Genomic DNA, 26,653 nt, shown 5'->3' with positions numbered 1-26,653 from the left:
TTTATTTTTTTTAAATTTTTTTTTTATTGATTTCAGAGAGGAAGGGAGAGAGATAGAAACATCAGTGATGAGAGAGAATCATTGACTGGCTGCCTCCTGCATGCCTCCTACTGGGGATCGAGCCCGAAACCTGGGCATGTTCCCTTGACTGGAATTGAACCTGGGACCCTTCCGTCTGCAGGCTGACGCTCTATCCACTGAGTCAAACTGGCTGAGGGCCAAGTAATATTTTTTTTTTAAATCAGCGTTAAAAAGCAATGTGCCAGGAAGCAGTGAGGAATGAGTGGCTGACTCTACCATCTGGGGATCAAGGAAAGCCACAGAAGAGATGACATCAGGGTTGGATTTTAAAGGAGGCATTGCCTGCCCTAACTGGCTTGGCTCAGTGGATAGAGCGTCAGCCTGCGGACTCAAGGGTCCCAGGTTCAATTCCGGTCAAGGGCATGTACCTTGGTTGCCGGCACATCCCTAGTAGGGAATGTGCAGGAGGCAGCTGATTGATGTTTCTAACTCTCTATCTCTCTCCCTTCCTCTCTGTAAAAAAATCAATAAAATAATATTTTAAAATAAAATTTTTAAAAAAAAGAAGGCATTGCCTGGGGAAAGGAGACATGCTGAAGATACATGGCAGCTTGAGAACATCATGATGTATTTGAGTTTGGGTGGGTGGTTAGGTGGGGAGAGGAAGGGAGAAATGGGTGTAAGATCAGGTTGCAAGGATGGGTTTAGGGTCAGTTGTAAAGGGCACGAATACCACACAAAGTGGATTGAACTTTGTGTACATAAGGGACATGATCACAAAAGAAGTATCCTCTGGCAGCCAGGTGGGCATGCCCTGGACGGAAGGGTAGGGAATGACTGGTTAGAGAGACTGCTAAATTGCCCAATCAAGCATGGCCCCTACGTGGCAAATTGGCGTCTATGTAGGGAGAGAGAAAGGGCTTGAGGTGAGAGACAACTTGGAGGAGAAACCAACAGTACTTTTCTCTAGCCTCTACCCCTTTGGGGAGTAACTGAACCCTTCTTTGGGGAGATCACCTTGTTCACATTTAGCCCTTGTGCTCTAGGCTCCGGGCTGCAGGGGTAGGACACATAATCTAAGTCATTAACTCATTCTTTCCCCTTGGGCACCCTTCCTGGAGGAGAACATGACCCTAATCAGGACAATCAGGCCACTAAGACTCCTTCTGGGACTTCTGTATGCTAACTCCCTCTTGCTAGACCAAGTGGGGTATTGATGGGAGGCTGGACCTGCCCAGGCCACCATGGACCTGGGACAGAGCTGACCCAGGGGATGTAGACCTATAGCTGGATTTTTGGGGCCCAGAGTCAAGCCATACTTTGGCCAGCTGTGCTCACAGACGTGATATGAACCAGTGATACTTTTATTTTTTGTTTTTGATCTAAGCTCGTTTGGGTTGGGTTTTCTATTCAAAGTGACTCTTAATGAAGAGTATTCAAAGTGTGCCTAATGATTGGCACTGGGAACAGAGAGGATCTCTGAAGTTACTGCTCTTAGTCTCATAGCAAGGAGTGAGGGCAAAGATGTCTTTAGCCACTCTCTGCGCTCTTAGGGAGGGGCGGCTGTAGCTTCCCGATTTGCTAAGTTAGCAGAATCTAAGGCCTTAAGACCCTGGAAGGGGTGGCCCAGACCAGTGACTGACTCCCAGATTTCAGGGTTTCACAGATTTGGGAATTTCATCATTTTCATCAGCAAAATTACAAAGAAAAATCTTAGGCTCCAAATAAGAATTTCCAAGTTTTAATTTTGCTAATTAAAAAACTTTAAAACAAACAAAAACCCACTACCTTCTACCATCACCTGAATATAATAAAAGAAATAACACTTTGACACACACACACGCTCACAGAGAAATGATAACTTTAGGAAAAAGGATAGCCCTTTAAAATGAACACCTTTTGGGGGAGAAAAGGGGAACATCTGTAATACTCTCAACAATAAAGATTTTAAAAAATAATAAAATGAATATCTTTGGCTTCCTTGAAAGACACTATGTTGTACTCACTTTTCTCCCTTTGCCTCAGATACGTGAACATTTTTACCAGCAACACCATCTGCTAAGTAACCTAGTACTGAACACTGCGCCCTTCAGTAGTGTCCCCAGCCATGGGATCTCATTCACATTCCTGGGACAGGAAAGTCTAGATAACACAGGGTCACAGGTGGCCCCAGCAAGAAGAGGAAGGATCCTGAGCCTAGTAGGAGGATTGAAGATCCCAGGGAAAGGCCCCCTCAGGCCGGGAAGATCTGGCAAGGGAAGCCACAGGGAGAGTGGTGCTCAGGCAGGCTTCAGGCACATCTCCCATTCCCAGCACTGGCCCAGCCCAGCCAGGCACCTCCCCAGTGCACTGCCTGAGTAGCAACCCAGGAGCCCCGATGCTGGGTCTACATGAAGGTGCTGGGAGTGGGAGCTCTGACAGGCAGCTCTCCTCTCCAGAACAACAGCAGTTTCCTTTGGGATTCAGTGTCAACAGAGACGGGGCCTACCTGTGGCAGCAGTGTGAGTGTGGCCGAGGGAAGGCTACTCTCATGGGCTCTTGTTTCCCTCTCTCCCTCTCTGTCACCCCTCTGGTTCTGATGACTGCACTCTCTCCCATCCAGTACAGTATCTCATTCAGCTCAGCTCAGGACGGGGAAGGTGGTAGCCAAAGGGTGCCGATGGAGCTCTCTCCCTCCACATGCCCTTCCTGGGCATTACTGGCTCACCCCATTCAGCTGGGTTAGTAGGAGGGCGTCTTTGATGAGTCAGTCTGTTAGGAGAAATACACATGCAGTTGTGCAGTCAGCATTAGAAAGTGCTCTAGAATTTCAGTCTGAGGGACCTGAGCATCCCCAACCCTCCCCCATCCATACTCCCATTAAAGGGAGACTGGATGGAACCAAACCAGTGACTTCCAGAGCAGGGGTGGGAAGTGAAGGGGTGGGGGGGTGGGGGGGCGGGGGGGGGGGGCAGGAGGATAACAAGACCCAGGGGAGAAGAGTGAAAAAAGCAGGGAGGAAGGGGTGGGGGTGGGGGTCCCAATGTCCAATTAAGGCAGGCAGAATGGACCCAATGGGAAAAGAAAGGGGCTCTTTGCACCCTGCTCTGGACTCAGCATGTACACAAAGAATGTACACAGATTCACACGAGATCACACATTTTTTCAGCAGTGGGCTCGGCCTTTCCACACTTCCAGCATTAAGGACTGAGTTAAGGGGTAACAAAAAGCTACATAGGGTGGCTGGGCCCAATGTGGCTGAGTTGGTTGAAGTGTAATCCTACACACCAAAAAGGTTGCAGGTTCAATTCCCTGTTAGGGCACATACCAAGATTGTAGGTTCTGTACCAGGTTGGGGTACCTGTGAGAAGCAACCAATTGATGTTTCTCTCTCACATCAATGTTTCTCTCTTTCTCTCTCTCTCTCTCTCTCTCTCTCTCTCTCTCTCTCTCTCCCTTTCCCTCTCTCTAAATTTGTAAACATTTTAATTTGGGATTACAAAAAAAAAGATACACAGGGTGCATCAAGGGAGCCAAAGATTTCAAGAACCAGGCTTCATGAAGGGCTACATCAAGACCCAATGATAGGTTTGAGGGAGTTCCAGGGCCCTCAGCAAATTAAAATCCTCAGGTCTTCATTTTTGCACCTCCTCTCTGCCCTTGTCAACTTTCGGACACACATCTTTCCCTCACGTCCCACCCAAGTTCCTGAGAAATCCAAGATCTGACCAGCTCTGAACCTCTGTGTTAATGATCTCTGGCCACTCTACGAATCACCTGACCTTTAGGTAGGTCTCCATCGCGGGGTCAGAGAATGGCAAGGGAGGGGCTTCTGGCCGCCTTAGAGGTAGGCACTCTGTGTGCCTCAGTTGCCTTTACGTGTGGCAGGGCAGACAACCTGATGGACATATCAGGTCCAACTGGCATGAGGGCTAGTTCTGTCTCCAGAGTGGCTGTCAGGAGCGTGGAACACCTTTGTATCACCCCCAAGCATTATAGCTTCCCACCAGATAGGCATCCAAATCCAGCTCTTGAACCCCAGATCTCTGAGGTCAAGTGAGGCTGAGCGACCTGAGATCCCACAGTCCCATGCTCCCAGAGACCAGATCTCCCTGCCACCCTGACCATATCAGAGAAGCCCTAGGATGCAATGTCAACTCATAGACATAATATGCACTGGGTTCTTTATTGTCGCAGGGGTGGGGAGGAGGGGAGTCCTCAGGCAGAGAAGTAGAAGGGGTGATGGCAGGGCTTGACCACCAGCAGGACTCCCTTAGATGCAAGCACAGTGCTGCGTGAGAAGGTTGGGCACTGTCTCATACTTGAAAGAGTAACCCCCATCTGAGGTGGTGCGGACACGTAGGGACCTCATGGTCCCCGGGATAGCAGCACAGCAGGGCTGGGCCCCTGGCAGCAGAGAAAGGGGCTGGAAAGGGGTAGGGGGAGCTCCAGGGACTGGCAGAGACAGGTCTGGCTGAGTAGGCAGCCCACAGCCCCCATGACAGTAGTAGAAGATGAAGCTAGGAGGGTGTACGATCCAGTGATCCCAGCCCAGCTCCTGGAAGGAGATGTTGAGGGCTGCTCTGTGGCAGTGGGTATGGGTGGCGGGCTCCTCTGGAGGCCTCTGCAGCAGGCGCAGTGCAGCGGGCGACCAAGGCCAGAGCAGCGGGGGAGTGGAGCGTCGAGTTCTTTCTCCTCCACTGGGTGGCTTGGGCCGTGTGTGGGCCACCAAGAAGGGCGTGGTCTCGGGCCGGGCTGAGCAGGAACAGAGAGGACAGCGCAGTAGGAGTACCAGGACCGGATGGGTCAGCAGAGGGAGGGCGGAGGTGGCCAGGTGCAGCACAGCCCAGCGAGGGGGTGCCTGGCCCAATGACATAGGCACAGCCATGGGAACCCCAGATGACAGGGCCAGCAGGTCTAGCAGGGCCCCAGAGCTGTTGGAGGCTGCTGTGCTCCGCCTGTCCCGCCCAGTGTGGAACCACAGCTGGGCCGAAGTCACCTGGCGGCTGCGTGTGTGCTGGGACGGTCGGAACATATATGTGAAGAGGCCCTCCTCCGCCTTGTGGGCCAGCTCTCCTGCAGCGGGCTGGTCCTCACAGCGGGCACCTGCAGGAGACAGAGGGTAGAGAAAGGGCAATCCTGACTGGCAGAGCCCAGGAGCCCTCCTCCTAGACAGGAGGAAAGCGACTGCCATTCAGGAGCCTGCCAAGCACTCCACTGAGAGGTCTGCCAGACTCAGGGACTCGTCCCCGTCTTGGGAGAACCGACAAAGGCGCCCTATTTGTTATTTCATCATAAAAGGATTTCAAAAATACAAGACATTGCCGGCTTCTCTCACAGTGGTTTTACCAGTTTCTATTCCCATCAGCCACGTGCAAGAGGCCCTGCCACTCTGCCTACACGGGCACTTGGAATTGTTAGTTAGACTTAACGTTTTGTTCATCTGCTAGTGTGAGATGGCAACTTGAATGGTGCGTTCACAGGCACTTGTTATATTACACTTTATATCTTTTTACATGTCAGAAATATTGCACGATAAATTCTTTAACATAAGTCCACCGTCTAAAGAGTAGGAAGAGGAGAAAGGAAAGCTGAGAATAAAGGAAAGTTCTTTCTAAGAAAGTGCAGTTGGCATCCTTACCCTGACAGGTACACAGACTATACTAAACAAGCACGAACCAGCACCAGCTGAGGAAGTGGCAGCTGGGGCTATCCTGTTACATGGATTATCTCATTATAAACCTCACAACAATTGACCCATTTTGCAGGTAGAGAAACCGAGGATTAGAAAGGTAAAGTGGCATTTAACTACTAAGAGGCCAGGCTGGGATTCTGCCCAATCCCAAAGCCACACTTCTACTCACTGTGCTGCATGGGGACTGAGGAGCAGGGCGGCAGGGGTGCTCCCTAAAAGAAAGGTGGGCCAGATCCCAAGAAAGTCCACCCAAAGGAGCCCTCTCCTCACTGAGTTAGTATAACAAGGAAAGGTGAGAAAGGAACTGAAGAGAAGCTCGACTAAGTATCCCAGAAAAGTTTCCCAACGACTCTTTCTCCTGCCTCCCTGATGTCTTCCCAAGACTCAGCTACTTGGGGCAAAAGAAACAAGCAGGGAGCAGCTTGTTTGGAGCAGGGAGCAAAGACAGAGATAAGAGGAAAGGTGACAAAAAAGGTCCCACACCAGATATCTCTGTCTCTAGAGACCCTTGGCCTCCCAGGCGAAAACCCCCCTAACTCCTCCTCTGAGTGGTGCGTTCGCAGAATACACCATCTCCCTGAATCCTGAGAGGGAGGCATCATTACCTGTTTTATAGATGAGGAGACAGAAGCTCAGGGAGGTTCAGTCATTGGCCCACGTTGCCAAGCCAGCTGAGTGACAGGCCTGGGATTCAAACCCAGATCTGCCTACCTTCCAATCCCATGCTATATGCCACACTGCTTCTCAAAGTGCCCCGCTCCCCATCCTCGTTACCTGCAGCTGGGAAAAGGATGGCCTGGGAGACATCCTCCTCCTCAGGCTCCGAGCCCCTGCGCAGGATGCCCCCCACAGCATGTCTTCGGGGCAGACGCCTGCCTCCAGGGTCCCCGCCTTCACCACTCACTGCCGGGGCCCCCAAAGCATCCAGGAACAGGGCCCTCACTTTGGCCAGGACAAGTTCCCGGTCCAGCTCTGACCCTTGGCAGCCATGCCCCCACTGTGGAGCCACCAGCAAGAGGAGCAGCAGCGGCAGCTGTAGCAACATGGCTCACCTGTCCCTGTCAATGCTGAACCCACACCCTATCACTGCCCCTTTGTCAGGGTCTGCCCAGAACCTCCCCACTGTCCCCTCCCCATCCCTCCCCCGCCCTCTTCTACCCTTCTCACCCGTCTTCCCGAGGCCTTCCCACGCCCTGCAGTCTGAGTTGCCCCTGCCTATGGCATTGAGACCTTCTCTCTGACGCAGATGTCTGCGGCCCTGAGCCTTATCTCCCACTCCCGCCAGGAATGTGGGGGAAGGTGCTGGGGAGGGTTTTCACCCTAAGTGACCTGACCCACACTTACAACCCCTTCCCCCCCCCCCCCCCGCACACCCCCTCCCCACTATGTGGGTCACGTCCCAGACCCAGCACAGGAGTGACTTCAGGTGGGGCAGGAGGCTAGGAACTGGGGTCTGCCAGCTCCTAAGAGTGTCATTTGTCAGGGAGACAGTGCGCCAGCCCTCAGACCTCCTGGGGCCCCTTTCAAACAAGCTGCTGCGGGGGGCCGGCATTGGAGGGAGGGCTGAGACTGGGGCTGGAACCGGGGGTAGTGTGCGGGCAGGTGGTCCCGCCTGCTCTAAACTTAGCCTGCAGGAGCCAGTCTGGGCTTAGTCCTCCAGCTGTGTCATCAGAGAATATTTTTGGGATTGGCAGCTGCAGGCGCCCTGACACTCCGGCCCCAGCCCAGCGGGAGGTTGGGGACCTGGCGGCTGCAGGAGGGAGGGAGGAGGGGAAAGGGGCCCAGGCTGTGGGAGGGGGCTGGGAAGAGAGGCTCTCGGGAGCAGGAGGCCCAGACGCTGCCGCGGAGGCTGCAGGGCTCCTCGCTGTGAAGGCAAACAGGAAGGACTGCCCCCTGAGCTCTGGGCTCCCGGCCCGGAATCTCTGCGCCGCGGAGCCACAGCTCCCGGCGAGGGTAAGGAGGCGAGCGGAGGCGGGCGGTCCGGGGAGAGCTGCCCGGATCCCCACGCCGAGCTCCCGGACGCCCCCCGCCTCCCGGGCTCCCTCCACAGCTTCGGGCCTCCGCGCGTCCGCCCACCACCCGCCCTTCCCCCAGCCGCTGCGGGTCGTCGGCGGCCGCCGCGATGAAGGCAGGCTCGGGCGATCAGGGCAGCCCCCCGTGCTTCCTGCGCTTCCCGCGGCCCGTGCGGGTGGTAAGTGGCGCGGAGGCCGAGCTCAAGTGCGTGGTCCTGGGGGAGCCGCCGCCCACCGTCGTCTGGGAGAAGGGCGGGCAGCAGCTGGCGGCCTCGGAGCGCCTGAGCTTCCCGGCCGACGGCGCCGAGCACGGCCTGCTGCTGACTGGCGCGCTGCCCACCGACGCGGGGGTCTACGTGTGCCGCGCCCGCAACGCGGCGGGGGAGGCCTACGCTGCGGCCGCGGTCACCGTGCTGGAGCCTCCGGGCCCCGAGCCCGAGCCCCAGCCCGCCGAGCGCCCACTGCCGCCGCCGGGGGCCGGAGAGGGCGCCCCGGTGTTCCTGACGGGCCCCCGGTCGCAGTGGGTGCTGCGGGGGACGGAGGTGGTGCTGGCGTGCCAGGCGGGGGGCCTCCCCGCGCCCACGCTGTCCTGGGAGAAGGACGGGATGGCCCTGGACGAAGTGTGGGACAGCAGCCACTTCGCGCTCGAGCCGGGCCGCGCGGAGGGCGGCGGGGGCGTGAGCCTGGCGCTGCGCATCCGGGCGGCGCGGCTGCCCGACTCGGGCGTCTATGTGTGCCACGCGCGCAACGCGCACGGCCACGCGCAGGCGGGCGCGCTGCTCCAGGTGAGCCAGCTCCCCGAGAGCCCGCCCGCGGACCCCGACGAGGCCCCCACGCCCGCGGTGGAGCCGCTCAAGTGCGCGCCCAAGACCTTCTGGGTGAACGAGGGCAAGCACGCCAAGTTCCGCTGCTACGTGATGGGCAAGCCCGAGCCCGAGATCGAATGGCGCTGGGAGGGCCGCCCGCTGCTCCCCGACCGCCGCCGCCTCATGTACCGCGACCGCGACGGCGGCTTCGTGCTCAAGGTGCTGTACTGCCAGGCCCGGGACCGCGGGCTCTACGTGTGCGCCGCGCGCAATTCGGCTGGCCAGACGCTCAGCGCGGTGCAGCTGCACGTCAAAGGTGTGGCGGCGCCCCCTGCCAGGTCCCCCAACTCCAGCCCTCTCGGGGCCCTGTGCTGCTCGGGCGAAGGTGGGGGGACTGGGAGACAGGCGGCGGGGTATTAAAACCCCATTTTCTTCCCGCTTCCCACCCCGGGGATTCGGATTTACTAGGTCTCCAAGGTATCCAGGACCTGATTAGCAAACTCCCCAGGTGATTCTGAGGCATGAAGTGGAAAACCTCCCTTTGACTTATTAACTGAGAGAGGCCTAGCACTCTTCTAGTCCAGTGGTTTTTTTCAGCCTGTTATTTTACTTCCTCTCCCCCAATGGAAATCCCACCTAGGGCCCCAATCTATACTAATAAAAGGGTAACATGCTAATTAGATGGACATCTTCTGAACAAAGCCTCCGTGGCAGGAGGAGGCAGAGGCGGTTAGGAACCAGCAGGCAGGCAGGCAGGTGAGCGGTTAAGAGCCAGCAGTTGCAGATTGCGAGGGATGTCCAACTGCCTCTTTAGGCCCAATCCTGCAGGGGCCTAGAGCGGCAGTCGGACATCCCCCAAGGGGTCCCAGATTGGAGAGGGTGCAGGCTGGGCTGAGGGACACATCCCCTACCTCCCCCCCCCCCTTGCACAAATTTCGTGCACCGGGCCTCTAGTATATTATAAGAGAAAAGGATCATTTTCTGGCTGTAAGTTTCTACGTCCAGATTTATAACATACTTACAGAGCCAATCATTGAGGACGGGGGCTATTTTATTGAATACACACATTTAAAGTGGAGGTTGTACTCATTACTGGGCCTGGTCTGTGAGCCTTGCGTGGAAGGCCTAGCTGCAGGCCTCACATTGAGCAACTCCTGGTTCAGACCAAAGGTCAACTTGAGGGAGAAAAACTGCCCTGTGAATTTTAGCCATTCTTTCTTTAGACTGCTCTCCCCGGGTTTGCAAGAGGAAGGTGAAGGAGAAGAAATTTATATTTCAAAGTTGAGTCACCAACATCTAATAAATACTCATAAATAGAAAACGGGGGTGGGGGAAGCACCCCAAGCTCACACTGGAAGTTAAGCTCTCCATAATCGGAATCCATCACGACCTGCAGGATTATACCTCCACTAGTTATTGTCCAACTTTTTTCCTCCGAGGAAAAAAACTTGGCAAATCTGAGCCCAGCCTGGCACACAGTCAAGCATGTGGCACCTGTGCCACGGGGGTGACCTCTCGGGCAGGCGGCCACGCACTGGCCAGGGGAGCTGAACTCTAGCAGGACAAAAAAGCCCAGCAGGCAGGCAGAGCTTCGCACCGCTCCAGCAGCAGGTGAACCCACGGGGTTGCTTCCAGCATCATGCTTTCTTTTTGCAAAATGCAGTTTTGAAAATGCTTGAAAAGAAAATTCAACTAAGAATGTGTATGGTGCCTTTGAAGGGCCCGAGGGAACAGTTTGAAAATCACTGATGTGGTCCAAGCCCTTCCATCCCTTTTCCCACTTATAGGGATGTCCAACTGCCTCTTTAGGCCCGATCCCGCAGGTGCCTAGAGCGGCAGTCGGACACTAAAATGGCCTTGCTCGAGGTGATGTGGCTAGTGTCAGGGTGAGACAAGGATTTAGGCCCCTGACTTCCCCTCTGGAGGTGTTTCTGTGCTTCCACAATGCCTGCTGGCTCTGGGAGAAAAGCAAATGGCGTGAGCTAATGTGGGTTTAGGCCATTGATGATGCCAAGAGGAGTCCCTCCCTAGAGTCTTCTCTGTCTCTCTCCTCTCCACAGAGCCCCGACTCCGCTTCTCCAGGCCCTTACAGGATGTGGAGGGCCGGGAGCATGGGATTGCCGTGCTGGAGTGCAAAGTCCCCAACTCCCGCATTCCCACGGCCTGGTTCCGTGAGGACCAGCGGCTGCTGCCCTGCCGCAAATACGAACAGATTGAGGAGGGCACCGTCAGGCGCCTCATCATCCACAGGCTGAAGGCGGATGACGACGGGGTCTACCTGTGCGAAATGCGCGGCCGGGTGCGCACCGTGGCCAATGTGACGGTCAAAGGTCAGCTGGCCAGCGGGAGGAGGCTGAGGCTGAGACAGACAGGTGCCCTGACCCCTGACCCCGGGCTAATGGACTCCCGTCTGCCTCTCAGGGCCTATCCTGAAGCGGCTGCCCCGGAAGCTGGACGTTCTGGAAGGCGAGAACGCCGTGCTGCTGGTGGAGACGCGAGAGGCTGGGGTCGAGGGGCGCTGGAGCCGCGATGGGGAGGACCTGCCGACCACCTGCCAGAGCAGCTCTGGCCACATGCATGCCCTGGTCCTTCCGGGGGTCACTCGAGAAGATGCTGGCGAAGTCACCTTTAGCCTGGGCAACTCCCGGACCACCACTCTTCTGAGAGTCAAATGTGAGGGCGTGAAAGCCCTTGGTCAGACTCCTCAAGGGCTGGACAGGAGAGCCAGGGCAGGAGGGTGACTGGGTTGGGAAGTGGACCTAAGGAGGAAGGGCGATGGGAGGCTGGGGCAGGGCTCCCATACACACCCTGCCTTTGTCTCAGGCGTCAAGCACAGTCCCCCGGGACCCCCGGTGCTTGCAGAGATGTTCAAGGGCCGCAAGAACGTGGTCTTGCTGACCTGGAAGCCTCCCGAGCCAGCTCCCGAGACCCCCTTCATCTACCGGCTGGAGCGGCAGAAGGTGGGCTCGGAAGACTGGGTCCAGTGCTTCAGCGTTGAGAAAGCCGGGGCCGTGGAGGTGCCGGGAGACTGTGTGCCCTCCGAGGGTGACTACCGCTTCCGCATCTGCTCGGTCAGCGAGCACGGCCGCAGTCCCCACGTTGTGTTCCACGGGTCTGCTCACCTCGGTGAGTCCGTCCTCCAGTCCAGACCCGGCCTGTCAGCAGTGCTACCCCACATTACACCTCTCCTTCCTTCTGCAGCAATCGGTCCCGTCTTCTTAAATGCCTTCCACCTGCAAGCCCTCTGTCAGTCCTCTGGTTCTGATGGCTGCACTCTCTCTCCGTCTCAGTACCCACAGCGCGCCTGGTGGCAGGTCTGAAGGATGTGCAGGTGTACGACGGGGAAGATGCTGTTTTCTCCCTCATTCTCTCCACCATCATCCAGGGCACCTGGTTTCTTAACGGGGAAGAACTCAAGGGCACTGAGCCAGAGGGCCAGGTGGGGCCTGGAGCCCTGCGGTACTGCGTGGAGCACAATGGCCCGCAGCACCGACTCACCCTGCAAGCCGTCAAGCACCAGGATAGCGGAGCCCTGGTCGGCTTCAGCTGCCCGGGTGTGCAGGATTCGGCTGCCCTCACCATCCAAGGTTGGTGCTGGTGGGGACCCGGGTGGGCAGATAGGGCCAGGACACAATTCCTGTTGACAAAATGAAGCAGATGCTGTTCCCACTTCTGGCATCTGGACCAGGAGAATAAGGAGCACCCATGGTGGGCTCAGATGGAAGATTCTGGTCCAGGAGGCTGGCTTTAACCCACACGCAACGTACAAGGGCCCCCTTGTTAATTCATGAGTATCATATCCAAATTCTTTGGAGTGCTTTATGGTTTACAGAGCTCTGTCATGTTTGTCATCTCAGAGCCATAGACCCTGGCCCCTAGGCCCTACCTTCCTGCCCTATTGTGTAATCGCTCGCTGTCATAGCTTCTTCCTATGTGCCAGGCACAGTCCTAATCACTTTACATATATTAACACAATGCTCTCAACAGCCCTAGAAGGTAGGTTCTTCCGTCATCCCATTTTACAGATGAGGAAACTGAGGCACAGAGCGGTTAAGTGACTTGGCCAAAGAAAGTCACAGATCTAATGAGTGGCAGTGCTGGATTATGAACCCAGGCATTCTGGCTCCAGAATCACTTGTGGAGACAGAGAAGAAGAGGGAATGAGGTGCCCTGAGGACGACAGTTGATGGGGGTCTAAAAGTTCAGGGAACACACTGGCATTTGCCGTCTCACCATTGCTGGAGATGTAACGCCAATCGAGGAATTCCTCAGCACCCAAACACAGGCCTTGAGGTGGTCAGCTTCCAGCATCCCGGGAAGAGGGCAAAGTAAGAAATAACTAACAGCCAGAGCAGCACTTCCAAATGTGACCCAGGATCACCAACATCAGAGTCATCTGGAGGCTGGGTTGTAATGCAGATTCCCTGGCCCTTGTCCGACTGGGGAGGGGGTGTCTAAGAATCTGCATTTTAGCAGGATCCCTAGGAATCCTTACACTAAAACCACTGCTCTTAAGAACTGGTTAATAAGCCCAAACCTGTTTTTTAAGATTCAACAAATGTGTGAACAGCAGTTGTCTGGCCTGATGTTCTCAGCCCTCTACACTCCGAGGGAAGGAGTGCTTATCTCAGGCAGAGCAACAACGAGGGCCTGCACATGACCAGCGCCTGCGTGTGACCAAGTTTCTCCTTATACAGAAAGCCCGGTGCACATCCTGAGCCCCCAGGACAAGGTGTCGTTGACCTTCACGACCTTGGAGCGGGTGGTGCTGACATGTGAGCTCTCCCGGGTGGACTTCCCGGCGAGCTGGTACAAGGATGGGCAGAAGGTGGAGGAGAGTGAGTCACTGGTGGTGAAGATGGATGGACGCAAACATCGTCTGATCCTGCCCGCTGCTGAGGTCCGGGACAGCGGCGAGTTTGAGTGCAGAACGGAAGGGGTCTCGGCCTTCTTCAGCATCACTGTCCGAGGTCAGGAGCCATGGCAGCTGGGTTCCTCTAGCTGAGGCTGACTCTGGGGGCCATGCAAGCCCTGTCTGCTGTCTGCCTGCTTTTGGGGTAGGGGGGAGGTTCCTTCCAGGGTGGTCCTGGTGGGTCAGGGGCCGTGTTTTCAAGTCACGTACACCAGCACATTTGCCCACTACATACCCTCTGTGGGGGGTGTGGGGAACTAGATTCAGCTAAGGGAAGGAGAGTGGGAGCTAACATTTATTGGACATTTATTAGTCAAGGTACATACTTTCATTTACTCTTCACAACTAGGTGAAAGGCAATACATCTCCAGTTCACAGATGAAGATATTGAAGCTCAGAGAGGTTATTTGCCAATTATCACACAGCTAGCAAACACCCCGCAGGGTTCACACACAGGACTGCTTATTCCTCTGTCCCAGGTAGCAGGGTGAAAAGGAAGTATTAAGTGCAGGGCCCAGTGGTTCTCAGAAGCTGGTCCATGTTCTGGCTGCTTCAGAACTGTCCTGGAAGCTTGTTACAGTGCCTGTGCCCAGCCCCCCAGACCACCAGAGCCAGAATACACAGGACAGAGCCCGAGGAACCACTCATCCAGCTCATCTTCACTTTAAGTGGAAATCCCGTTTCAACTCCAAGGATGTCTGAATGCACCCATGACAGGGACCTCGCTACCTATAGAGAGAAGCTGTCCCACTGTGGCCCCGCTAGGTCATTCCCACCTCCTGCCGACCCAGGACCAATGCCCTGAGGCTTCTTTGTCAAAGCAGCAGATACAGCCTGTGATAGTGGCCTCCTCTCAGCCTAAACAAAGGCTCTCCGTGCCACCTCCCTCCATGTCCCCACCCAGTGGTGACTTCTGGGCACTCACGTAGCATCCTGGTGTCACATGATCTGTCATGCCTCATGTCATTACCCAGAGCACCCTGCACAGCATGGCCTTAACCTTCCCAGTGTCCTCCAGAGAGAAGACTTGCGGTCAAGCAGCCAGTATAGACTTGCATCTCCTGGGTTGGGGGGTATCTGTGTGACCCTGTCTCTCTCCAGACCCCCCAGTGCACATCCTGGACCCTCGGGAGCACGTGTTCGTGCACGCCATAACCTCTGAGTGTGTCGTGCTGACCTGTGAGGTGGACCGGGAGGACGCCCCTGTGCACTGGTACAAGGACGGGCAGGAGGTGGAGGACAGCGACATCAGGGTGCTGGAGAACGAAGGGCCCCGTCGCCGCCTGGTGCTGCCCGCCACCCAGCCCTCGGACGGGGGCGAGTTTCAGTGCGTCGCTGGAGATGAGCGTGCCTACTTCACCGTGAACATCACAGGTGGGGGTCCAGGCAGGGCCACGGGACAGGGGACGGTGTTCCCCGCCCCCTCCTCCTCCAGCTGATCCCACGCCTACCCATGGTCTGCACCCCGAGGTTCAGTCACTGCAGGAAATTCATTGTCATAATACGCTGGTCACAATTGCATAAATCACAGGGAAGCCTGCCTTCTCCATTCTCCTGAAGAGGGGGAAGACAGTGGCACCATAGGGCAGGTGGGCACTAGAGGGGTCAGGAGATCTGAGGCCTTCAGGAGACCCCAACTCCTCTCCCCAGCCCCACCCTTCCTACTGTCCCTGTCACAACCTAGAGAATATGGAGTGTCCTACGGCTGAGGCTGCTGTCATGCCCTTGATGTGACTGGTGACTGTTCTGTCTCCAGCTGTGAGTGTGAGGCCTGTGAGACCCTCTCTGGGGGAGGGCCCGAATGTTCCATTTGTGGCGCACTTTGCAGGAGTAGGAAACAGGCATGGATCAGGCAGGGCCCATTGATTCCAGCCCCTGACGTCCGGCCACACCGCCCCTGTCCCCCAGACGTCTCCTCATGGATCGTGTACCCCAGCGGCAAGGTGTATGTGGCGGCCGTGCGCCTGGAGCGCGTGGTGCTGACCTGTGAGCTGTGCCGGCCCTGGGCCGAGGTGCGCTGGACCAAGGATGGCGAGGAGGTGGTGGAGAGTCCAGCGCGGCTCCTGCAGAAGGAAGACACCATCCGCCGTCTGGTGCTGCCTGCCGTCCAGCTCGAGGACGCCGGCGAGTACTTGTGTGAAATCGATGACGAGTCAGCCTCCTTCACCGTCACTGTCACAGGTGTGGACCCACCCCAGCTGCCCGGGGTCACCAGAGGACAGTCCCGAGCCCTTGGAGAAGCTGGCCACATAGCCCCTAGCTAGCACCCCGGAGGGGGCGGGGGGCTGTGGGTGCATGTACCAGAGCTCCCTGCTTGGAAGAACCGAGGGTCTGTGTTTGAGTGAACAGGTCCCTCCCACACTCTCCCGTCCCATGCCCAAGGCCAGGGAGGAATAGTTGTGGTTCACAGACTAATTTACTGAGCACTGTCTGTGCTGTGGGTAACTGTATGCAATGCAGACCCCTCCCACTCTCAGAGCTGCCAGTCTAGCTGGGGCGGTACCTGTTAACCAGAGAACGCAAATGGGTAGTCTCTAGCACCCCATGCAGCCCACAGACGTGTTTTTGTTTGGCCTGCAGAGTCTTACCAAAGTCAGGACAGTCCAAATAACAATCCGGAGTTATGCGTCCTCTTGAAAAGGCCGAAGACCCGGCGGCTCTGGTCCCGCTTCCCCCCATGGCGACGAGCAGCTGGCGCTGAGTAGCAGCTGCCCCCATAACTCGGGGCCCCCTTTCCTGTCCCACCCTCCCGCTTCTCCCTAGACTACTTCCCCTGCGGGCATTTGAGTTTGCAACCGTGTTAAATCAATAAACATGCAAATAAATGTACAGCGACACCTTGTGACAAGTGCTGTGAGGGACAGGGCAGAGGGCTCAAGAGAGCAGAGCAAGCGAGTCAGGATGGGACTCGGAGAATCACCGAGTGACTGTGTGACCGTACTTCCCTGGGCAGCGCTCTGGATGCTCAGCTGCTCCCAGGCAGACAAGCCACTTCCCTCCAGGAGCTCACCATGGAGTGTGGGGTTGTCAGGTGTCCTGATAGGGAGCAGAGGGAGCCCAAGGCCTGGGTCTATTAACCAGGTTGGTGGCAGGAAGTGCCTTAAAACGGATACTTGGGGCGGGGGCTGAGTTAGCTAAGAGGGAAATGGGGTTGGGGCTGAAGGTGGGGGGAGAATATGCAAAGTGAGAAGAGCACAGGACGACTATAGAAGTGCTAGTCATTCGGTGCTGGGAGCTTTGGCAGTGCAGCCAGCACCAGTCCTGTGTGTAGGTGTGGGGGTGGGGGGGGGTGTGCAAGGCCTAGGCATCTCTGGGTGGTGCAGAAGAACCCCCCTGGCTACACTGGAGCGACCATCCCGCTGCTGGCACAGTCTTGCCTCCTCCCCTGCTCTGCCCTGGGAACAATGCCTCAGCCTAGGCTGAGCAGCTTAGGGCCCCCCACTCCCTGCACCCGAATAGTGCAGCTTGACACATACCAGCCCACAAAGTCAGAGAGGCCTTTGCACATCTGTCCCGTAGTGAGTCCCTTCAAACTCACCTGCCCTAAGCCCTGGCCAGATGTCATGGCCACAGCTGCACATAGGCCAGCCCACATTTGGCCTCCCCACAAAACACCAGATTTGAATAAGGAAATTCACACACCACCACCTCAGTGTGGACGGGGGAGAATTAAGTCTGATACCAAGCTGAGGTCCCACACGGCAGTGCAGGCACCCTAGCCCCATTGCTCCACCCAGTCACTCCACTGCCCTATACCCTCCCTCAACCCCCAGGCAGCCACAGTCTGCAAGCAGCTGGCCTTGGTGGGGCCCAAAGAACCAGCCTGCATCCTCTAGACTCAGGAGGAACTCAGTTAGGAAGGTGGTTTGCAGAGGCAGAGGGCTGAGTGTGTGCTGATGGGCACCCCTGCCCATGCTCACACCCCTTCAAAAACAGACCGGGAAGCTAGCAGTTCCCCAGCCCAGCCACAAGGGGGCCGAATGTTAAAGAAGCACTAACGTGTCCCCTAGAGAAGATTCTGGGAGACCCCCAGGGTGCCGAGGGAATGTGAGCAGGCCCTGGCTCAGTCCACTGCCCTATTCAGTGTTGGCATCCTTTTCTCTCTATGGAGGAGCAACCACCTTGGAGCAGTTGGAGAGGAACTCCCAGGATCGGCATTGAACGTCCCTAGGGAACTCTCAGCCAGGTGTTGGCAATCCATGCGCAGATGCAAAAATCATTAGTGTTCCTGCCAGCCTTGGCTCAGAATCCCTCCCACTGGTGGCAGAGTCTGTGTTCCTTTAACAGGTGGTAGCTCTTCCTCCTGCCCTAGAGTAGGTGTAGCCAGCTGTGACCTTAAGGAAGTTGCTTAATCACTCTGTGCCTCAGTTTCCTCATCTGGAAAACCGGGATAAAACAATACCTACCTCCTAGGACTGCGGTGAAGGTTACCTGTGTAAAGTGCTTAGGAACCTCAGAACGCGGTATATAAGTACTTGCTATTACAGATCCATGATCCCTTATCCACAGCTTCGAAATCCAAAAATCTCCCAAAACCCAAAGGCTTTCTGTAAGTTCAGTATTCAAAGTCATTTTAGTAAAACCTGAGCTTAATTGCTGTGAGGCTATTTGTACTCCTTGATTATTCTGCTTAGAGTGAATACATCTGTATGTTACACCGAAGAAACGTTAATGTGATTGATTATGGGGGTGCCCCGTGGGGGCTGAAGGGGTGGGTAGATGAGAGGTGATAAATGCACCACTTCTGCAGTCTGATACATGCTGGATTCTCTCACACCTCTCGCCCCAGGGACTTCAGAGAACAAAGTGTGGACCTATGATTCCTTGTTATTATCCTCGTTACTCATTATTGTGGGTGACAGGGACGTCACGCTGCCAGATGGCTCCAGGGAGGCTGGCAGTGGGTTTGTCACAGCCCGTGGTTGCCCTCACTCTGCAGAGCCCCCCGTACGCATCATACACCCCCGGGATGAGGTGACCTTGACCGCCGTGAGCTTGGAGTGTGTGGTGCTAATGTGTGAGCTGTCGCGGGAGGACGCCCTGGTGCGCTGGTACAAGGATGGGCTGGAGGTGGAGGAGAGCGAGGCCCTGGTGCTAGAGAGTGACGGGCCGTGCCGCCGCCTGGTGCTGCCTGCTGCCCAGCCCGAGGACGGGGGCGAGTTCGTGTGCGACGCTGGAGACGACTCGGCCTTCTTCACTGTCACCGTCACAGGTGGGCAGTTTCTGGGGCACACGGGAGAGTAGAAAAGCAGGAGGCTGAGGGACAGACACCCAAAACCCTGACTTCCTATACCTTAGGGCTCCCCTCTGGCCCCACTCAGCCTTTGCCTTCTCCAGCCTCCTTATTCTCAGCCAACAGAGAGCCCTAGATGACTCAAATCAGGTCAAAACAGTGACCGGGGGCCTGGTCAAGAGAGTCTAGCAATCAGGAGCCCATTCATTTTTTTCAACCAATACTCAATGCTATGTGCTCAGCACTGTTCTAGATGCTGATGGATACACTAATGAACCAGTGAGAGAAAGCCTCCCGTCTTCAGGGAGCATGCATTCTAATGAGGGTGGACAGACAACAAATAGCTAAAATAGATGTTTTTTCACGTGGTATACGTGCATCGGAGGCAAAGCAGGGAAAGTGGACAGAAAGTGGGTGTGGGGTAGGAAGGGTGTGCATGGGGGTCAGGCAGGTCTGGGCTACCTCTTTCTGTCATGTGGCCTTGGGTGAGTCGCTTTCCTCCAAAGAGGCCTCAGGTCCTCACTGTAAAGTGAGGCAGCAGCACCCCTCTGGAGAGTGTCGGGAGTAGCAGAGAAAGGAACTGCAGTGTGCTTGTCACAGCACCTGGCACACAGTAGGTACCTATGGATTGTAGCTGGTACCATTCCCAAGAGCTGCACTGTGAAGGGAGATGGTTGAGAAGCTAGCAGGTGAGGCTGAGCTCACGTGTGCCTCTCTCTGTTCGCCCACCAGCCCCGCCAGAGAGGATTGTGCGGCCTGCAGCTCGCTCCCTGGACCTGCAGTTTGGAGCTCCAGGGCGCGTGGAGCTGCGCTGCGAGGTGGCCCCTGCTGGGTCCCAGGTGCGCTGGTACAAGGATGGGCTGGAAGTGGAAGCATCAGACGCCCTGCAGCTGGGCGCCGAGGGGCCCGCTCGCACCCTGACCCTGCCCCACGCCCAGCCCGAGGATGCCGGGGAGTATGTGTGTGAGACCCGTGATGAAGCTGTCACCTTCAACGTCAGCCTGGCTGGTGGGTGCCTCTAGCCAGCCCGGGGGGTGGGGGGGCGAGGGGGGGCGATGGAAGCAAGCCCAAGCTGACCCCTCCTCTCTCCGTCCAGAGCCCCCAGTCCAGTTCCTTGCCCCAGAGGCAGCCCCCGGCCCGCTCTGTGTGGCCCCCGGGGAGCCGGTGATGCTGAGCTGTGAGCTTTCCCGGGCTGGTGCCCTCGTGTTCTGGAGCCACAACGGGAGGCCGGTGCAGGAGGAGGAGGGCGTGGAGCTCCACGCCGAGGGCCCCCGCCGCGTCCTCTGCATCCGGGCTGCAGAGCCAGCCCACGCCGGCCTGTACACCTGCCAGTCCGGGGAGGCCCCAGGCGCCCCCAGCCTCAGCTTCACTGTCCAAGTGGCTGGTGAGGACAGTCTGGGCAAGAACCCATGTGTTCCCCGCTCCTCTAGCACGCCTGCCCCTCCTTGTACCTTTCCCCATCTTGCCTGCACTGCTCTCCATATAGCCCTTGAGCCACTTCCTCCCAATGACCCAAAGCTCTGCCCCCACAGAGCCACCCGTGCGGGTGGTGACCCCAGAAGCGGCCCAGACAAGAGTTCGCAGCTCCCCAGGCAGGGACCTAGAGCTGGTGGTACACCTCTCCGGGCCTGGGGCCACTGTGCGCTGGTACAAGGACGGGGAGCGACTGGCGAGCCAGGGGCGGGTGCAGCTGGAGCAGGCCGGGACGAGGCAGGCGCTGCGGGTGCGGGGCACACAGAGTGGAGACGCTGGGGAGTACCTGTGCGACGCACCCCAGGACAGCCGCATCTTCCTCGTCAGTGTGGAAGGTAACTGCACCCCTCACACGCTTTGGGCCCCGGTCCCCCCAGGGTCCACACCCCTCACCATGTTGGAATCCCCTCAACCCCCCACACACCTCACTGCCTCTGGCTCCAACCAATTCATGCACAACTGTTCCTTGGATAGGGGCTCAGAGCCCCCTTGTCTAGAAACTCTCAAATAGGAGGAGGCATTGCCCAGTGGTTAAAAGCAGGAGCTCTGGAGTGACCCACCGAGGTTCCAGTGTGGATTCTGCTTCCCAGTAGTTGAGTGACACTGACAAGTGGCATAACTTCTCTGAGTCCCAGCTCTGAAGTGTGTGTGTGGGGGGGGGGGGGGGGGGGTAAGGGAGAGGTTTAAAGGGCTATTGTGACAGTTAAATGAAATAGATAGGGTCCATGGTAAGTGATTTATTGTTATTAGGGAGCCAGAGAGGTGGGGTACCAGGCCAGGATGGAGAGGAGTTGGCCAAGAGAGGCATCTATCTAGTCCTTTGGGACATCCCCGTGGCTGACACACAGCAGGTCCCAGGAAAGGTCTCTTAAATAACTGGGGGTGACGCCTCTACCCTCTGGAGGGGATGAGAAGGGGGAGGGAGAGAGACCCAGCCCGCCTCACTGCCTGACCACCCCCACCAGAGCCGCCACCGGTGAAGCTGGTCTCAGAGCTGACACCACTCACTGTCCATGAGGGTGACGACGCCACGTTCCGGTGTGAAGTCTCCCCTCCAGACGCCGACGTCACCTGGCTGCGCAATGGGGCCATTGTCACTCCAGGACCTGGGCTAGAGATGGCCCAGAGTGGGTCAACCCGCACCCTGACCGTGCGAGGGTGCCAGCTGAAAGACGCAGGGACCGTGACTGCCCAAGCAGGGGGCACAGCAACAAGTGCCCGGCTCCACATTCGAGGTTTGGTCCCGATGGGGACACAATGGTCTTATTTCCTCTACTACCTATCCTCCTTGCCCCACCCTAGCAGCCTTGCCCTTGTGCCCAGGGACAAACCAGTGAGATGGAACAGGGGGTCCGCCTCCAGGCACACCCAGACTCCATGGCCCCCTCCCCCTGCCTCCCCAGAAACCGAGCTGCTGTTCCTTCGGCGGCTGCAGGACATGCGGGTGGAGGAAGGCCAGGACGTGTGCCTGGAAGTGGAGACGGGCCGAGTGGGTGCAGCAGGGGCCGTGCGCTGGGTTCGAGGTGGGGAGCCCCTACCCCACGACTCTCGCCTGTCTGTGGCCCAGGATGGCCACATCTACCGCCTCTTCATCCATGGTGTTGTACTGGCTGACCAAGGCACCTACGGCTGCGAGAGCCACCACGATCGCACCCTGGCCAGGCTCAGCGTAAGGCGTGAGTGCCCTGTCCTCTCCTAACGAATTGCCCGCCCTATGGCACAGCCTTTCCTGGCTGGCCCAGGGACCCTCAGGCCCCCACCAAAGTGCCCCCGGCTTCTGAGGCCAGTCAGCCCTGGCTGACCTCCAGGACTGTGGCCTGAAGTGGCCTGCTGGAAGCAAAACTTTTCTTTTTCTAAAGTTTTCTATTTACCTTAGAAGTCCATGTGGATTTTGCATTCCATTTCACATGTCCAAGTTGGCTTTGCTATGAACATAAATATTATCCTCCAGAAAGACTAGCGGTGTTTATCCTTTAGTCACAGGCCCCAGGATACGTGGGTCCATTTCAGAAGCAGGGGTGGCTGGCAAATAGCACCCCCATCCCCCAAACTGGAGCCCTCTATGAATTGTGTGACTTCATGCAAAGTACTTAGTCACTCTGAGCCAAGTCTTAAAAATGAAGCTGATTCCTACTTCAAGAGTCTTTGGGAATATTCAATGAGATAACGTGAAAAATGCCCACAAAATGGTTCTTGTTGGTGATACATATTCTTTTCTAATTTATTTCATTCATTTAATCACATTAAACCCATATCTCAATGCTATTTCCCTTGTATAATTGGAGAAACTAAGGCCCAGAGAGGTCAAGCAGTTTGCCAAAGGTCACACAGCACACAGCTACACGGCAGAGCTAGGGTCCAACTCAGAATTCTGTGCTTCCTCTGAGTGAGGGTTACAGCACCCTTCACCCAAACTCCTCAGCCTTCTAACCACACCTCACCCCCTTCTCCTAACCCCAGTAAGCTCCGCTCTCCCCCTAAGTCTGGTGAGCTGTGCTCCCTTCTTCCTGCATCCCGGTTCTGAGCTTCATTTGATAGGCCCTTCATAGGTTAGGTCTTAGGGGTGGTGCAGGTAGGACCAAAGGGTGTGTGAGACCCCCAAAACCCATGCCCAGAGCTGGAGCCCTCATCCTCCTTCTCTCCCCATCTCCCCCCACCAGCAAGGCAGCTAAGGGTGTTGCGGCCTCTGGAGGATGTGACCATCATCGAGGGGGGCAGTGCCACCTTCCAGCTGGAGCTGTCCCAGGAGGGTGTGATGGGGGAATGGGCCCGGGGTGGAGTCCGGCTGCGCCCAGGACCCCAGTGCCGCCTTCACACAGAGGGCCGCACCTACCACCTGGCACTCAGTGGCTTGGGCCTGGCCGACTCAGGCTGCATCTCCTTCACGGCGGACTCCCTGCGCTGTGCAGCCAGACTCACTGTGAGAGGTGCGGCCTCCGGGACACTGCTGCCTGCTGACCAGCCGGGGTGTGACCCCACTGATCCCACTACCTGTGTGGCCCCCACTGACCTCTCTGCCAGAGTGTGGCTCCCCCGACCCTTTGGCCCTGTGTGGCCCCAGCGACTGCCCTGCCTGAGTGTGGCTCCACTGGCCCTCCAGTCCCTGCAAACCACGGACTGGGCCACTGTGAGCAGGCTGTGCCAGTCTGGTCCCTATTGTCTGCCCGTGCCTGACCATGGCCCCACTCACCACACTGAGTGTGACCCCTCTGACCACACCTGCCTGCTGTGCCCGTCTGCCTACCTGAGTGTGCCCTTCTGACCACTCAAATCCCAATGGCCCTCTGTCTGTGTCCCCCATGTTTGTTTCTAGCACAGTGTATCCCCCCATTGCTACTCTGAATGCATTGTACCCCCCATTGTCCAGTGTCTCCTGTTCATCACAGACCTTGCCTGTCTGTGGGTGACTCCACTGGCATCTCTGCTCTAGTTCCCCCCAGTCCCTCTAGCACCAGCATGACCCACACTGACCACCTTAAAGTGTGACCACCAGCTGGCTACTCCTGCCCCATTAACCCCTGTAACTCCACTGTGTCCTCCACCGACCAGCATCGTCCACTTGTCCTAACACATCCCCTCTGGTGACCTCCACTGCTCACCTTGCCTAAATGTGTTCACCACTAACCCCTTGTGCCCTGTGTGTACTCCATGTCCCTGGGAGCCAGGCCCTCAGCCGGCCCTCACCCCTGTTCCCTCTGCACTGTCCTCCTCTTCCCATCCCAGAGGCCCCAGTGACCTTTGTGCAGGTGCCACAGGACCTAGAGGTGACCGAGGGCGACACAGCTACATTCGAGTGCGAGCTTTCCCAGGCCTTGGCTGATGTTACCTGGGAGAAGGTCAGAGCCCAGCCCCAGCCCAGCCTACCCTGGCACCACAATAGTAACAATGCCCCAAACTAATACTGAGTGGATGTGCCTGCCACTGTGCTCAGATGTGCTGTACACTTAATCCTTTAATCTTCACAACTCTTTCAGGTAGGTCTTGTTATCTCCATGTTATCTCCAAGGAGACTGGGGCTCTGTGGGGTGAAGTATTGCCCAGGGGAAGACAAAAGGGATGGAGCCCATATTTGAATCCAGGTTTGTCTAATTCCAGAATCCATGCTCATGGCCAATGTGGTTGGAGCATGACCCCGGGCTTCCCGCGCCTGTGGAGCCCCTTCTCAACCTTAATGTCCCCTAAAGGGTGACACCTTCCCAAGGAGGCTCCTAGCGCGGCTCGCAAGCGCAGGACGGCTCCACCCCAGACTGGGGGACGCAGACTAACATAAACACGCCTCCAAACTGCTTGGCATCAACTGAGGGCGCCACCGCCCCCCAGGGCCGCGGTCGCCGGTGCCCTGCTGAGTTCATCCGGACCCTCTGCCACCCCCATCCCTAGGACGGACGCCCGCTCATCCCCAGCCCCCGGCTCAGGCTCCAGGCCCTCGGCGCGCGGCGCCTTCTCCAGCTGCGGCGCTGTGGCTCCTTGGATGCTGGGACCTACAGCTGCGCGGCGGGAACGGCCCGCGCGGGCCCCGTCCGCCTGACCGTGCGCGGTGGGTACGGGGTGCTGCTGGGACCGGGCACTGATGTGGGGTCGGGGTCTGCAGACCGCCCTTTCCCTGGAACTGACTCGGTGCTGCCCGACGAGGGGCGGGGCGGGAGTGGGTGGGTACCGCCCTCCGCCCCGCCCCGCCTCACGCCCCCGGCTCCGCCCCAGAGCGCGTGGTGGCCGTGCTGTCCGAACTGCGGCCGGTGAGCGCCCGCGAAGGCGACGGCGCTACGTTCGAGTGCACCGTGTCAGAGGCCGAGACCACCGGCAGCTGGAAGCTCGGAGGCCGCCCACTGAGACCCGGAGGCCGCATCCGCATCCGACAGGAAGGTCTGGCCGCCTTGCTACCCTAGCTCCTCGCTGCCCCGCCCCCCGCTCGCATAGACCCCGCCCATTAGTATTAGCCCCGCCTCCATCTCGAACGGGCCCGCCCCACGTCCCTAAGCCGTCAGCCTGTCTCTCCGCGAGCCCCCGGGTCTCAGCCCTCGGTCCTGGCCGGCTCCTCCTCCCCCTCCGCATCCCAGTTCCGCCCATCCTAGCGCACGTTTGTCGCGTCCGAATCGACCCGGCGACCTACTCCTGCCCCACCACCCTCATCTCCGATCCCTTCCCAGAGGTGGCTCCGCTCGCTAGCGCCCCCTTCATCCTCAGGAAAGAAACATATTCTGGTGCTAAGTGAGCTGCGCGCGGAGGACGCCGGTGAGGTCCGCTTCCAGGCGGGACCCGCCCAGTCCGCAGCTGAGCTGGAAGTGGAGGGTAAGCCGCTGCCGCGGGGGCCGCCTGGAGTGGGCATCACCTTCCCTGGGCCTGGCAGGCGGGCGGCTTGTCCTAGGAACGCTGCCTCCCCCACCTCCCTTTCTCGGGGGGCTCTCCCTGGGCGGGTCACAGAGGGCAGTGCGCCGTCTCCGGGGGAGGAGGAGACTTTGAGTTGAGGGTACAGCGGAATGGGCCCGTGGCATTGAGGTCTGAGACCCGGAGCGGAGGCCGTGGGGGGAGGGAAGACGCGTTTCTCTTCCTGGGGGTCCTGCGTGTCCCTATTAACTTAAGCCCTCGTCCTGCACCCCCAGCACTGCCTCTCCAGATGTGCCGCCGCCCGCCTCGCGAGAAGACGGTTCTGGTGGGCCGCCGGGCGGTCCTGGAGGTGACTGTGTCGCGCTCCGGGGGACACGTGTGCTGGTTGCGGGAGGGGGTCGCGCTGTGCCCGGGAGACAAGTACGAGCTGCGCAGCCATGGCCCCACCCACAGCCTGGTCATCCGTGACGTGCGGCCTGAGGACCAGGGCAGCTACTGCTGCCAGGCCGGCCAAGACAGCGCCCACACGCGGCTGCTGGTAGAGGGTGAGTGAAGCTGACTTGGGCAGGAGGCCTGGCCAGGCAGAAGTGGTCACCTGGGAGCTGGTGGGCTGAGACACACCTCCCGCAGGTATTTCAGGGCGTGGGGTGGCCAGTTGGTCCTGGGATGTATTGAAGGTAGGAAGGGGGGGGGGGGGGGGGCGGGGCCTGGGATCTGTTAGGCTGAGGAGAGGAAGGAGCCGTGTTCTCCACAGGAACCACTGGGTTCAGGGCAGCGATTCCCACCTTTCCACACCCCTTCCTGTCCAGTACCCTCCTCACTTCCTCCTGCCACTGCACCATGTTTGGCTCACCTGAGTACCCCATTTGTAGCCAAGTTCTTATCCTCCCAACTCCCGGCTCCTGGTCTGTGGCCCCCACAGGACCCTCACCCCCTCCTGCTCTCTGCTGGCTTCTGCCCATCTCAGTGAGTTCAGCATCAGCCTGGGCAGAGGGCTCCTGAGCTAGTCCCATTTCTTTCCTCTCCCACATAAGAGATGCCCCACTCTCCACCCCAATTCCTGCATTCCCTTCAGACGCCTTGCCCCCCCCATCCACCACCACCACCACCACCACCCCCCCCCCCCCACTTTCCTGCAGCACAGACAGCCGTGACAGAGGCCCAAGAAAAGGTGGGGCAGAGGGTGAGGGCCACTCT

General features: G+C 57.7%; 2 protein-coding genes across 3 annotated transcripts; one reads left to right on the top strand and one right to left on the bottom strand.

Annotated features, from left to right (window-relative positions):
• Positions 1-4,170: 4,170 nt before the first annotated feature.
• On the bottom strand, positions 4,171-6,825 carry INHA (inhibin subunit alpha). 2 transcript variants are annotated; one of them, XM_081096043.1, is made up of 2 exons: positions 6,470-6,825; positions 4,171-5,106 (listed from the first exon to the last, which is right to left on the bottom strand). In XM_081096043.1, the coding sequence occupies exons 1-2, from the start codon at positions 6,738-6,740 to the stop codon at positions 4,274-4,276; spliced, it is 1,104 nt and encodes a 367-aa protein (XP_080952169.1). In that variant the 5' UTR covers positions 6,741-6,825; the 3' UTR covers positions 4,171-4,273. The 2 variants fall into 2 exon arrangements, with proteins under 2 accessions (XP_080952169.1, XP_080952170.1); XM_081096044.1 differs by having other exon boundaries at positions 6,301-6,551.
• Positions 6,826-7,727: 902 nt separating this feature from the next.
• OBSL1 (obscurin like cytoskeletal adaptor 1) lies at positions 7,728-26,643 on the top strand (the record flags this gene model as incomplete). Its single annotated transcript, XM_081095192.1, is given in 23 exon segments — positions 7,728-8,829; positions 10,574-10,843; positions 10,935-11,186; positions 11,337-11,639; positions 11,804-12,100; positions 13,211-13,483; positions 14,527-14,799; positions 15,334-15,606; positions 18,365-18,637; positions 19,391-19,666; positions 19,755-20,042; positions 20,191-20,466; positions 21,097-21,366; positions 21,535-21,807; positions 22,792-23,058; positions 23,855-23,967; positions 24,512-24,668; positions 24,833-24,994; positions 25,316-25,420; positions 25,732-26,005; positions 26,491-26,572; positions 26,574-26,621; positions 26,623-26,643. Coding segments are annotated over 23 exon segments (5,838 nt in total). The 5' UTR covers positions 7,728-7,817.
• Between the last annotated feature and the right edge of the window lie 10 nt (positions 26,644-26,653).

Source organism: Myotis nattereri (assembly GCF_964212035.1).
Source record: "Myotis nattereri genome assembly, chromosome: 7".
Classification (NCBI taxonomy): domain Eukaryota; kingdom Metazoa; phylum Chordata; class Mammalia; order Chiroptera; family Vespertilionidae; genus Myotis; species Myotis nattereri.
This window is presented reverse-complemented; position numbering and strand designations above follow the sequence as displayed.